The 13,367-nt window shown below is 39.9% G+C and overlaps 1 protein-coding gene across 3 annotated transcripts in view; it reads right to left on the reverse strand.

The window, feature by feature from the left end:
- Window positions 1–1,722: 1,722 nt before the first annotated feature.
- Window positions 1,723–13,367, reverse strand: part of LOC122838489 (pre-B-cell leukemia transcription factor 1-like) — a 70,371-nt gene continuing 58,726 nt past the window's right edge. For 2 of the 3 annotated variants that reach the window (XM_044129181.1, XM_044129180.1), the window contains exons 7-9: window positions 10,365–10,477; window positions 8,592–8,681; window positions 1,723–4,499 (exon numbers count right to left, since the gene is read on the reverse strand). In XM_044129181.1, the coding sequence (XP_043985116.1) occupies window positions 4,407–4,499; window positions 8,592–8,681; window positions 10,365–10,477 (296 nt within the window). In that variant the 3' untranslated portion in view covers window positions 1,723–4,406. The remainder of the gene's footprint in view (window positions 4,500–8,591; window positions 8,682–10,364; window positions 10,478–13,367) is intronic. The other variant, XM_044129182.1, reaches the window with a different exon arrangement.

Here is a 13,367-nt window from a genome sequence, read left to right on the forward strand (position 1 = left end):
TGAATTTTACATGGAAGAATTCATCCATGTAACGAACGACAGCACATGGATGAAAGTAAAGTCTCCATTATTAGGTTTTACATAAATGGCTAAACACAAATTCTAGTAGTTATGACTGGCAGAGTCTGATCATATGTAGCTTTTTGAATATTCAAACAATTTTTTTTTATAAAATAACCAATAGCAATGTATTTATGTATGACTAGAAAGTGCAACCAAGAGGTGGCACTCCACAGGTTTTTCTTTATGTTTATATTGTAGAATCCAATAAATGCAGAAATTTATTACCAAAAAATAGATTTCTGCATAAGTAGTTTATTTAAAATATTGGGATGATAATTAGCAACCATAGTGCAGGCATTTGTAACATTTATAGTTCAAAGATACATTTTATTCTTTGATCCAGCTAAATAAAACTATTCCACCACCTTTAGAAAAAAAAAATTGCTGTTATTAAAATCACAATTATAGTCATTCTAAAAAAACAATTTTATTTAAATTTTTGAAGTTTGTAATATGGAAAAGCAGAAAATATTTGCAAAACAAATGAATCAATTTTCTTCTATGGTATGTTATTAATTTTGTTGAAAATGAGGGAAAACTGATCTAAAACATGTTGCTGGCACTTCTACAACCATTCTGCTGTGGAAATTCACAGAAATGATTCCATAAAATGAGTCTGCTAAAAACAGCATTTGCTATAACATCTACAGCTTAAAATATTGTCTGGTTCTCCATTATTTTTACCCATGCTCTTATTGTGAAAGGTCCAAAAAGCCACTTGCGAGAGGAGGTCAGAGTGTTGAGTGTCTTTAGCTGTGTTTTAAAAAAATGTTGCATTAAAAATGATCTGATTGCTTGTTTACAGATACACACTGAACACACACTGAACACACACTGAACACACACTGGATACTTCCTGTATGAATTAGTCCTGTTTGCTTTTCAGTGATGATGTTCTAGCATGTGTTGTTTGTTGCTGTGATTTTTCGGTTCTCGGTTCTTTTTCTCTCTTCCTGCAGGTGTACAAGCAGATCTCTGAGGTGTGTTCTTGTCTTCTCTTCTTCCTTCTTTCTCTTTTGACTTTCTACCCCAGCTCTATTCCCTCCTTTTTTTTCTATCTTTCTCTTTCTTGTCTCTCCATTGCATTTGAAATAATATATATATATATATATATATATATATATATATATATATATATATATATATATATATATATATATATATATATATATATATATATATATATATATATATAAGATGCAATACTCCACTTGTGAAAGTAAATCTGTTGGAGTTTCTACGTGGCACTAAAGCCGTTCTGAGTGACACATAAAAATAGGATTAAAGATTTAACCCAGCAGTTTTTACAGTGTACCAACTGCACACGAAAAACGACAAAACGTCAAAAGCAAGCACCAACAAACCCCCCTGATTTATTTGGAGTACGCATTGCCAGTACAAATAAAGAGCAGAACCCCCCCCCCTCCCTCCCCCCCACACACACACCTTCCAGCTAATGTTCTCCACAGACAAACAGGTTTGATTTGTGATTAAAAAGACAATATTTCTCAATTTGGCTCTTGCATTTTCTATTTTTACATAATCAAGAGATTTTAAAAGAGAAAACCCGTCAAGAAAAAGGTTCCACGGTTCCACTCAAATCCTCGTTAAAAAAAACAAAACAAAAGCAAAAAAACGACGGTATAACATCCAAAACACTGCAGTACGTTAATTTTATTGAAGAACAAAAAGACATGCAACAAATAAAACATTTCATGTTTTACAAATTGTTTCTTTCTCCTCCCATGTCTTCTTCTTCTTTTTTTTTTTTCTTCCTTTCATATCCCAAAACTAAAAAAGCATCATCACATGAAGCTTCGGTAATATTTGACAGGCAAATGTGAAAAGAAGTGTTGCGCCTTCTTTGGGGATAAAAAAAAAAAGGAGAAGAAAAAACAATGTGTTTTCCTTGCATGGCCGGCGCTGTCAGTTCTGTCCGATGCCTTCTGAAGACATGACTGAGGCAGGTTCTGTCCCCCCGGCCCCCCACCCTGCAGGTGAGAAGGGAGGGGTGGGTGGATGGGGGTGCAGGGGGGTCCACCGCTGCAGCTGTGAAATATACGATTTTAAACAAGTGTAATAAATACAAACACATCTTTAGAAAATAAGAGTAAAAACAAAACATTTTGTGACTTCTGGGGACCGAATTTAAAGATCCGCTGGGTTTATAAAAAAAAAAAAGCAAGGATGTCTGTTAAAAAGCGGGTCAGGACGGCAGGCTTCAGTCTGTGGTCTGAGTGCATAACAACAGAACAAAACCATCCATTTCCAAAGATGTGAAAGAGATGCATATCTACATACTGTACACAGAGCGCTGTTGGGCTGATTCACGTACAGACAGCTGAGACCAAAACAAACCAAGGAGACGCAGATGATTCATCCAGGAAGTGGTGGCGGAGGAGCGGCGTGCGTTTGGTTCTGGGTTCTCTGTTCACACTGCATCTATTTGGCTTTGAACACAGGACCCTCCCTCACTGGTCCTGCTAAAGCTCATCCGATTGTTTTTGGTATCAAAGTAGTGTTCATGTTTTCATCGGCTAGTAAAAGGTCGCACGTTGGTAAGTGTTGTATCTCTTTACGAACAGAGAAAAGGAAAAAAAAAAGGAACTTATCTGTGCCAAATATTCCTGATTCTTCCCGCTTTTGATTTTTTTCACTGGGTTGTGGATGATTTTTGCTCCATATTTGGCACAACATCTGTCCGGTGTTTACTCAGGGTGAAGCTCGGATCATGTGTGGACATGCAGCAGGACAGATTTGGTTATCAGCAGTTTTTGGCCTGATTTGCTTCCATATCTGAATGTGTAGCGCCACATGTTGACGTCTAGTGTTATGTTCTCTCCTATTTCTCTCCTCCAATCAGCAGGCGGCGTTGTGCTTCATTTCATATTGACCTGCTGAAGCCATCCCTGAAGTCTCTGGTCCTTTCTATTTTCTGGATTTGTTATATATGCATGCGGCTGGACATTTGTCTGAATTTGTGTCATTTCAGTTTAATCGGAGAGACAAAAATACTTCAATACTTTTTGTTTTATTACATGACTCAACAAACAGTGCCTTCCAAAATTATTTGTACTTTTTCACATTTTGTCATTTTACAACCACAAGCCAACACAACATCACAACATGGCTCCTCTATTAATAATAAGCTCAGCAAATACTCAGGTCCACTAAGTGCTAATTGCTGCTGGCTAGTCTGGAGGAGCTGAGTCAGGGAGTTGTGCTTTGTGTGCAAGAAGCTCTGTAGCTTTGAAACTGCAGCTCTAAGGCGAAGCTAGGTCCACCCAGGTGTTTTGAACACCTCAATCAATGGTTGCCATGGAGATTAAAGGATTTCTCAAACAAGCATGAATGAGTCAAAGCAACACTCCAGGTGTTTTTTTGATGACAATATAACATGATGTAAATCTCAACAGGGGCAGTGTTGATTTTAAACAACTCTGCCCCTTTAAGAATTTTTCTAAAATTTGAAGGTTCTATTCATTTTTTCAAATTCATTTCCATTTGATGCTTTTCAAATAAGCTGCAGTATTTTTTTGTATTTAAAAATAAAGCCATAAATAAAGTTATGATAAAAAATGGTGATTTTGTTTTGAAGGGTCGTGCAGCTTCATGTGTCTTAATGTCATAAAGGCTGCTCACTCGCAATCTGCTGAAACATGGTAGGCTGAGTAGATTGCACATTTATGACGCACTACTTGGGATTTTTTATTTGTACAAAGTTTCTAGAAGTTTTATGTATAACATATATTCACATTTTTCAACCTCTTTCTTTTCATGCATATTTTTTTTGCTGTCAATCTCATAAAAATCCTATCAAAACCCCGGTGAGGTTTGTGGTTGTAAGCAGAGAGCATGTGGAAAAGCTCAGAGGGATGAATCTCTGCAGGATGCCAGTAAAAGAGATTAAAACTGAACCCAAATTCACCTCCAGGGCTGAACTTTGGCACGACGGATCCATAAAAACAATCAGGCTGCGGGAACGATAATGCTAACGGGAGCAGTTGAACCGCTTGCTGTGTTGGAGCTGAAACCAGAGGTAGCGTGAGTGTGATTCACGTGGCCAGACGGCGGGCTGGGAGCGGACAGTAGGAGTTCATGATAGAAAGTGAAATACAAAGAGGCAACTTGGACATCAAGTGGAAAATATAAAAACTGTGAAGCCCAGACGTGAGTTCTCTCTGCAGGCTGGCGAAGCTGCTGAGGAGGTCCAGACAGAAAGAGGAAAAAAAAAAAAAAAAACCCTACAAAAATGGTGGAAGCATTGTCCCCAGACCCCGACTGCCTCGAGTCACATCCAGTCCTGCAGGATGGGTGGGGGTTGGGGGGAGGTGGGGGGCGGATCAGTTGGAGGTGTCGGAGTGAACACTTCCTGGTCCTTCTGTGGGGGAAGTCACTGAGGACGGGGTGGGAGCGTCGGGCCAGCCTCCGTTAGCCTGACACACAAACACACACAGAGGACAGAGTCAGTCACTTATGGAAATATTTACAGGTAGAAATTATTCTGCAACTTTAATAACAACAAATGGGGTCAAAATTATGCATACCGTCCCATCAATAGGTCATTCAGTACCTCTTTCCACCTGATTTTAAAAGGCTGATATTATGTATTTTTTAGCACAATTAGATAATCATGTTACTTTGAGTCGTTATAAAAATGCTTTGAATTTCTGTTAGGTGAAATATGACTTAAAAGAAATTGGACTTTGTAATTTAACACTTTGAAATTGAGCCTCTGTCTCTTTAAGAAACTCCTGCTCTTTCTAAAGATCCGCCTTCAGGAAGTCATCACAACATCACTCCTATTAACTCTTCAACAACAGTTTTTATCAGCGTTTCACAGGAGGAGCTGCACCTTGAAGGCGGGGCTATGTCCAGCCAGGTGTTTATTACAGCTGAATGGTTGCCATGGAGATTAAAGGATTTCTCAAACTTCCCTGAAAGAATCAAGGCAACAGTCCAGTTATGTTTCTGATGAGTGAAAAACATTATGACATGATGTGAAGCTAAAAAAAAGTCCATGTTACATAACACTGCCCCTTTAAGAACTATCAACAAACTGCTTACATCTATTTATTATACATTTTCTTTCCCACTCTCTTTTGCCACTATGAAAATAAAATGTTTGACCAAACAAGCAAAATTAACTTTCTCAAGAAACAGATATTGAAAAGAGTTCACATGAGATTATCATATATGGCACATGTGCCATATATAAAAATCTGGCCCGACATGGCTCTTTATGTGGCCCTCTAGACTCCAAATTATAGCAATAGGCCCCTCCAGTTTTTCACAAATAACTGCAAAATTCACTCAAACAGATCCCCACACGTTTTTCTGATTTTAGCAACTTTTTTCTCAAAATTGTCCGAAACCATTTGGGTTCAAGTGACAGCTGTTTCAGCCTGACTTGATGTCAAGTTATAGTCCATGACTGATAGAGCAATTAATAAAAAAAGGTCACATTTAACATCATATATTATTGCAAATATCGTGAAAATTCCTAATGAATTACAAATATTTCTAAATTTGCACCACAAAATCTGCGATGTTGATTGCAGAGAACCACAAAAACAATCCTGGACGGAGTGATTGTTGTGAAAAAATTTTCAATATTCAGTTATTTTCAGTAACACTTACTGAATGCTGAAACACCTATCTGCTGATCAGCCAGGCCGAAAACGCAAAGATGGAACTTGAGAGACCAGAGAGATTCAGTGATCCAGAAGTCATTAAAGCTGTGGTCATCGCTTCCGAGGCTTACAAAGATGTGAAAGACATGAAGATGGAGCCTTTGCAACAAGAATATGCAGATTTAAAGGTGGCCCACCTCCTCAGCCAGGAAACATTTATAGCGGAAATACATGATGAGAAAGTGAAAAGTAAGGCCCTTCAAGAAGAACTGGACCAACTGCAGACTTCCTACGAGGAGCTGAGCTCTAAGTACGAAGGAGACGATGCTCTGGTGAGGCAGGAGGCCGAGACACAAACATTTTATGAAGAGCAGCTTAGTGAGGAACAACGGCTCCTGGAGAACGGGAGAGCTGAGAAGGAAATGTTTCAAGAAATGTCACAAAAGTTCACATTCCTGCAAGACAGAGAGAAACGTTTGCAGGAAGAATTAAGTCAAATCAAAAGTTCATACGATGAACTCAACTGCAAATATGAAAGTGATGTTTTTGGACTGAAACGAGATGTGGAAAGATATCAGCAGAAGATACAGCAGGAGGAAACCACTGTTTCAAGAGAAACGAAAGAGAATCTTATCCATGAAATAAACTATTCTGCGCTGCAAGAGCGAGTCGAAAAACTTAATTTTCAGATAATTCAGGAGAGAAAAACATGTGAAGAAATCAGAGGAGGACATGGCACTTCTTGAAAACATGACAGCTGAGAACGCCATCCTCCAAGAAAACACAAGAAAAGAGATTCAATTCCTGCTAGAGAAGGAAAGGAGTGTTCAGGCTGAGTTGGAGAAGGTCACCATATCATACAGAGCTTGGACTGATTGGGAATGACCGACCGGGATAAATCCATCCTCCTGTCTCTTCTCTGGGCCTTTTCCCTTCATAAAGAAACCTTCCAAAGAATCTGATCTGTTTCTGACTCATTTTGCTGCTTGTGGCTCAATGTTGGCAGCAAGACGGAACTGTGGATGGAAGGATGAAGATGTAGGACTGATTTTTCAACTTTATCACAAATCAGTAGCTGGACTTTTAAAACTTGGGCACAAGTGGGCGTTCCAACAGGACGATGATACACATCTAACAGATAGCAGAGACTTCTAACTGAAGCTAACATTGTTCCAGAAAAAAATGAGTTTAAATGATTAATACTATCAAATTAAATAAAAAAAAATCTAGATGAGTAAAACTGAAACTTTTCTGGCAGATCACTGATCGTTAAAAAAAATCAGAAAATCTGCTCCACTAATATTTCAAGACTTTTACACTGTAAGGAAAACACCAGGGATCTTTTAATTAAAAACAGGTAAACTATAAGTTTCCTTCAGAAACTGAGGCCCCAGAACCATGCAGTGAAGCTGACTGTTTTATTAATCATTCCCTCTACGAGTTCATGCAATCAGTTCCTCATTCAACCTTTTCCAATGACGTGGGAAAAAACAATTTCATTCCTTAAAGAACTTAAATAGTTTGATTTTTGTTTCTCCCCATATTGATCACTGGCTGTCAAGTGACATTAAGTAAGTCTGAGTCAGTGAAGTAAAAGTAAGAAATACTGCCACCTTCAGGTGGGAGTTAGGATCGCTTAAACCCAATGTTTTTGATTATTTTTTGCAGAAAATTTTAAATAAACTCACAGTTATGAACTAGTGTGAAAAAACGTGAGGCTCTATTGATATTCCATGAAATTGTGAAAACCTGGAAGGACAGAATAATAAGGAGCAAATTACCTAAGTGATAGACTCTGGGTTGATTAAGGAATTCAAATAAAACAAAATTTGTTCAAAATGCCAAAGAAAAATTCGCCTTTCATATTAGAATAAAAAGAGGGTAAAATGAAGTGTTGTAAAGAAGAAGCATGTGAGCAGCAGACTCCCCCTCCTCTAACTTTCAAGTCGTGGCAACATAAATCACAGACCAACAGCCTGGCTGACAGATATCCTGCTCCTCCATTATGCATCGCGGGGCTTCTCTACAGGCCGCAGCGCTGCAGAACACGGCGTAGTGTGGCAGTGAGGATGTGGAAGATGTGGTAGAGCAAGCAGGCGTCCAAGGAGAACTGCATGTTAGAGGTCAAAGGACTGGGAGGGAGTGGGCCCTGAATACGTTAGCGGCCTCTCAGGGTTAGCGCAGCCGGCTGCGGCGGCCGCTCCCACAGCCGGGGAGCCTATTTAAATACACAGCCCTTGTTTTTCTATGCGGGAGACATTTCGTCTGATTATCATATGGCCAGTGAGGCAGGACGGCGACAGCGGAGGAGGCGAGGCGAGGCGAGGCGGTGACCGTCCTCGTCCTCTCGGCTCGCTGTCAGGGCCATTAAAGAGACAGGAACATGATCTGAGCAATGCGCTTGGATTGCTGTCCCAGGCCCACACTCTGCTCTCCTTGTGTCTGTCTTATCGATTTTCCCCTTTACGACACGGCTTGTCGCTGTGAATTTTCCTACTCTTTGCTGCCGCCAGCTAACACTCACCCTCCCCACTTCCACACCCCAAACTCTGCTGCAAAATAAGACAAACAAGACGAGAACACACCCCTGTGGCGAACGAGGAGGCCGCGGCAACAGAGAGCTTTTACTTTTACCGGAAGCTTCCGGCTAACAGCGGGTCAGATGGAGGGAGGGAGGTGTCACCTGGATGGGGGTGGGGGGCAGCAGGTGTCTGAATGGGTCTGATGGGACGTGACAGGCTCTGCATGTGTGTGTGTGTGTGTATGGCCGGCGTGATATGCAGCCAATCAAATGGGTTACCGTGGAGCTGAGACAAGTCCCACTAAGTGGCATTGTGAGCCCTGTGGCGTCAGAATAATTGCCGTGGAGAGAGAAGAGGGGAAGAGGATGCTTACGTTGATGCCCTGCGGACTGTACATCTGGTTGGCTGTGAGTCCTTCACTGTATCCGCCTGTCTGACTGATAACATGGCGAAGGGTATCCACCTGAAACATCCCCAAACAGCAGACAAAGCAAGGTCAGCGTCAGCACGAAAAATCACCAGAGACCAGAGCGAGGGACAGCAACTCTGCAGGGTTCTATCCTTGGAGACAACACAGACCAAACACAGCTCAACATAGACAAGTACTAACTTTCTGCTAGCAAAAAAATTGAAATATTTTCATACACAATGAAATATTTACATAAGGAAAATATGTAATTCTTTGTCTGATCGTTTGAGAAATCAGTGAATTGGGAATAGTCCTTTACGGCAGTGGTCCCCAACCACCGGGCTGCGCAAGAAATAATTAAATATGTCTGTTCTATGTATTGAGTCTGGAGGAGCTTTTATTTTGAAAATCCTAAACCGGATGTCTTGCGCGCCAACATGCAGCAGACTGTGTAAGAAACAAGGGCATCGGTCAAGGTCCTTACAACGCATCCACCACCACCCCCGCTCCCCTCGGCAGTACTACAAAGGTTGGGGACCACTGCTTTATGGGATAGACCAGGGGTGGGCAAGAGTCCTGACAGTCCAGTTCTAAGATCCCTGCACTGGCTACCCATTACTCAAAGAATAGACTTTAAAATCTCCTTAATGGTTTATAAGAGTACTTCATAATAGAAACCCAGCCTACATTTCTGATCTTCTCCAATCATATATCAGACCTTTAAGATCATCACAATCAAGCAGTGCATTATTGTGATGTGGAGGAACCAAACATGGTGAAGCAGCTTTTAGTTTTATGCTCCAACACTCTGGAATGAATTTCAATTCAGCCCTTTACTCTGATTATTTAAAACAAGGTTAAAAACCTAATCTGTATTATGACATTGCCTATTCTTAGATGTTTGTTTTAACTATATTCAAACTGTAATATTTTATTAATCTGCTTGGGCTTATTGTTTCTTACACATTCTGCTGCATGTTGGCGTGCAAGACGTAACCGACAGTATCCTGTTTAGGATTTTCAAAATAAAAGCTCCTCCTTACTCAACATATAAAATGGACATATTTAATTATGTTGGTCCACGGCCCGGTGGTTGGGGATCACTGCTATAGGGGACACAAGTAAACATGTGGAAGAAGGTTCTCTGGGAAAATGAGGTCAAGATTGACAGTGAACTAGAACAGAGGAAAACTAACACCGTCCACATGGTGAGACATGGTAGTGGAAGCATCATGTTGTGGGGATTCCATCAGTAGGTCAAAGTTGATGGGAGGATGGATGGAGGTAAATGCGAAGCAACGCTGGATACAAATGAATGAATGTTTGTATTTTGTGTTGTATGTTTTATGGGACCACAGATGGAAAGTAGCTCTTTGCTATACCTGGTATATTTACCACAACATTAAACGTAACATTGAAATAAAATCAATCAATCAAATAATGAATATGTAATGACCAACACAATAACTACAGGTCACTATCAAGCCTGATAGTTCTTTGAACATTCTTCAGTTCAAAGAACATTTCAAACATGTTTTATTCATCTTCCACCTTAACCCAAAAGCAAACCCTAATAATCTAATCATCTAATCACAGGTTGGAGTGAATATATTTCATAGAGTTAGTGGGGGATAACTGCATTATATGTCATAACTACAGGCAGAAGACCGGTAAGGTCATGTATGTTCTAATGAAAACAGTGGAGGAGCCTATCTCCTGTCCAGCACCGGGCCCTACCTGCGACTGCACGTTGGCTCCCACCTGAGCCCCCTGGTACGAGTCCCCATTGAGAGACTGCACGCTCATGAACAAGTCCCCGGAGTTTGACATGTTAAAAGAGCCAGCAGAACCTGGAAGAAGAGAGGGAGCAGTGGAATCACAGAGAGCCAGCAGGAGAAGCAAGACGAGCCGTTCAGGCAGCATGCACAGGTTAGTGAGGAGCAGCAGCAGCAGCAGCAGCTGGCTGAGATCAGAGCAGCTGAGCCAGGAGAAATATCCACAGGGACAGAGTCTAGGCTTTAACGTTACACACAGACGGAGCAGGCTGTTTGTTAGACAAACAGGAAATAGAACAGGAAAATGCTCTCTTCGGCTGTGATTATCACTGACAAAGTCTTCTATCGCCACAAACAAACACTTTTCTTTAAACATTTGACCCACAGTATATGAGTGAAAGCAGGCTTCTGTCACTTATATAGAAAAGCTCCATGTTTATGCTAGGCTGAGCTAGAAAGCCACTTTCATTCATCATAAAGTACAACAAAAAACATCTGCAGAAAAGCTTGAAAGAAAATTAAGTCCAGTATTTCTTTTCTCATACCATTTAAAAAATAATCACATTCTGTCATATCCAGATAAATATTAGCATTGCTATGTTCCAACTTTGCAACGCTAATGCACCAAAGCAAAACCAGGGATAAGTCGCCAGAGCAGAAATGGAGAATAAACATAAAAACTATTAACTTCTGAGGAAATAGTAATTTTTGTATTTTTTATATAAACTCTGTAGTTGAAGTCATAAAAAAAATACCTGCCATGCTTTAAATAGCAATGTCAGCGGTTTTAAAATGGAAAACGTTGCTTGAAATTTGGCTCATTTCCAGAGTAAATCTGAGGCAGAAAAGCTTGAAAGAAAATTAAGTCCAGTATTTCTTTTCTCATACCATTTAATAACTAATCACATTCTGTCATATCCAGATGCATGTTAGCATTGCTGTGTTCCAACTTTATATGCACCAAAGCAAAACCAGGGATAAGTTTCCAGAGCAGAAATGGAGAATAAACATAAAAACTATTAACTTCTGAGGAAATAGTAATTTTTGTATTTTTTATATAAACTCTGTAGTTGAAGTCATAAAAAAAATACCTGCCATGCTTTAAATAGCAATGTCAGCGGTTTTAAAATGGAAAACGTTGCTTGAAATTTGGCTCATTTCCAGAGTAAATCTGAGCCGGTCTATGAACAGTCTTCTGAAACTTTGACACCTGTTTTCTCACTGATCTCGTTTGATGAGCACCAACATTCAAATGGCCACATCTTTATATATATGTATTTTTTTACGTGTTTCAACATAATTAGAAAATCTCTACACTTTCAGAATCAAAACGCTCCTACTGAAAATCTTTCCTGGTGTTGCTGTGGGCAGTCACATTTGTTTAGTCTTGTGTGAACTAAAAGTGGCTTCATGGACATATGAAGAAGTGGACATTCATTTTTCACTTGCGTCTACGAGTAGAGAGGAAGGTGAAATGATGTTGATAAGAACCCAATCTGGTGATACTCCATAGGAAACATGGAAGCACCTCTCAGTCCCAAGTTGGCTCTTGGTGGCCAAATTAATTTTTTCTAGTCTGCTGAATGATTGAGTACAGTCATATGCATTTGTATTGACCCCCAATAAAGATGCGTTAAAAACCTGAACACAAATTCATCTTTTATTGCAGTAGGATAATTCAGCAACAAAAAGTGTTTGGGTAATTTAAGCAGATTTAAACAGTAGACGAAAAAATCCCATGTTGAGAATTCATTGACTTTACCAGTGTTACTGGTATCATTGTTACAGTCATTACAGTTTCTTTAAAGTAAATGTAACAGAGCCATTCTTAAAACGGATGTTGTAGTTTTTGATGAGGGAATCAGATTCTCCAACTTCTATTTAGCAAACTATGACTTTTTATTCATAGTATGACTAAATCAGCCATTAGCCACTTACTTTAGGTTTTTACATGGGGGCTAATGTATATTCCAGATGGAAAACAAAGTAAAAAAAAATACCTCACGGTTAGAAAACTGCATCTTGTTTTCACCAAATCTTCATAGCAACCTTTACGATATTGTCTGGACACAGATATTTAGTGTTGATGCAAGAAAAAAATCAAATATTTTCTGTCCTACCATGACAAATATCAACATGTGGTGTTTGCTGGGATATAAACTGTGGCTGTGTGTTTTTGATGAAAGTATGATCTGGGTTTGAGCAACACACACTCCAAGTTCATTTGGCTGGATAAAAGGGATGAATAATTAGCTTGTTCCCACTGTGACACGATGTAGAATCTGTCATGCCGTGGGTTAGTCTTTTTCCAAGGCCCAGGGAGCTTTGTATGAGTGCATGGCATCATGAACTCTTTGAAATACGCACAGATTTTGACTTTGTTGAAATGCAGCTGTGAGGCACAAAACCCCATTCCAGGGGCCATCTTTGAAAATGGCCCTCAGGGCCACACTTTGGACACCCCAGATCTACTGAAGTTATGCAAAGACATTCAAAAGTCCTGTCCTTTACACTCCAAAATCTTTTAGGAGTAGACCTAGAGTTGTCATTTGGATTTTTGTACAGATGTATTAAACAGCTGAGGTTCCAAGAATTGTGGTAAATGTGATTTTATTAAAGGGACAGCATTATGTAAAATCAACTGTTTTGAGCTTTGCATCATACTATAACTACATTATACCTGGAGTGTTGCCTTGATTCTTTAATGCATGTTTGAGAAATCCTTTAGTCTCCATGGCAACCATTCACCTGTATAAATTGCCTGGTGGAGACGCAGCTCCTCCTCAGAGCTGCAGTTTCTGAAATTCCACCTCACAGAGCAGCCCTCCCCCAAAACTCTCCACTCAGCTCCTTCAGACTAGCCAGCAAGGGCTCATGCAAACACCTGGTGGAACTACTGAGCTCATTATAGAAGCTACTTCTCAGTGAAACGCCGGTAAAACAATGTTAAAGGGTTAACAGCGAT

The sequence above is a fragment of the Gambusia affinis genome, linkage group LG10, assembly GCF_019740435.1.
Source record: "Gambusia affinis linkage group LG10, SWU_Gaff_1.0, whole genome shotgun sequence".
In the NCBI taxonomy this organism is placed as follows: Eukaryota; Metazoa; Chordata; class Actinopteri; order Cyprinodontiformes; family Poeciliidae; genus Gambusia; species Gambusia affinis.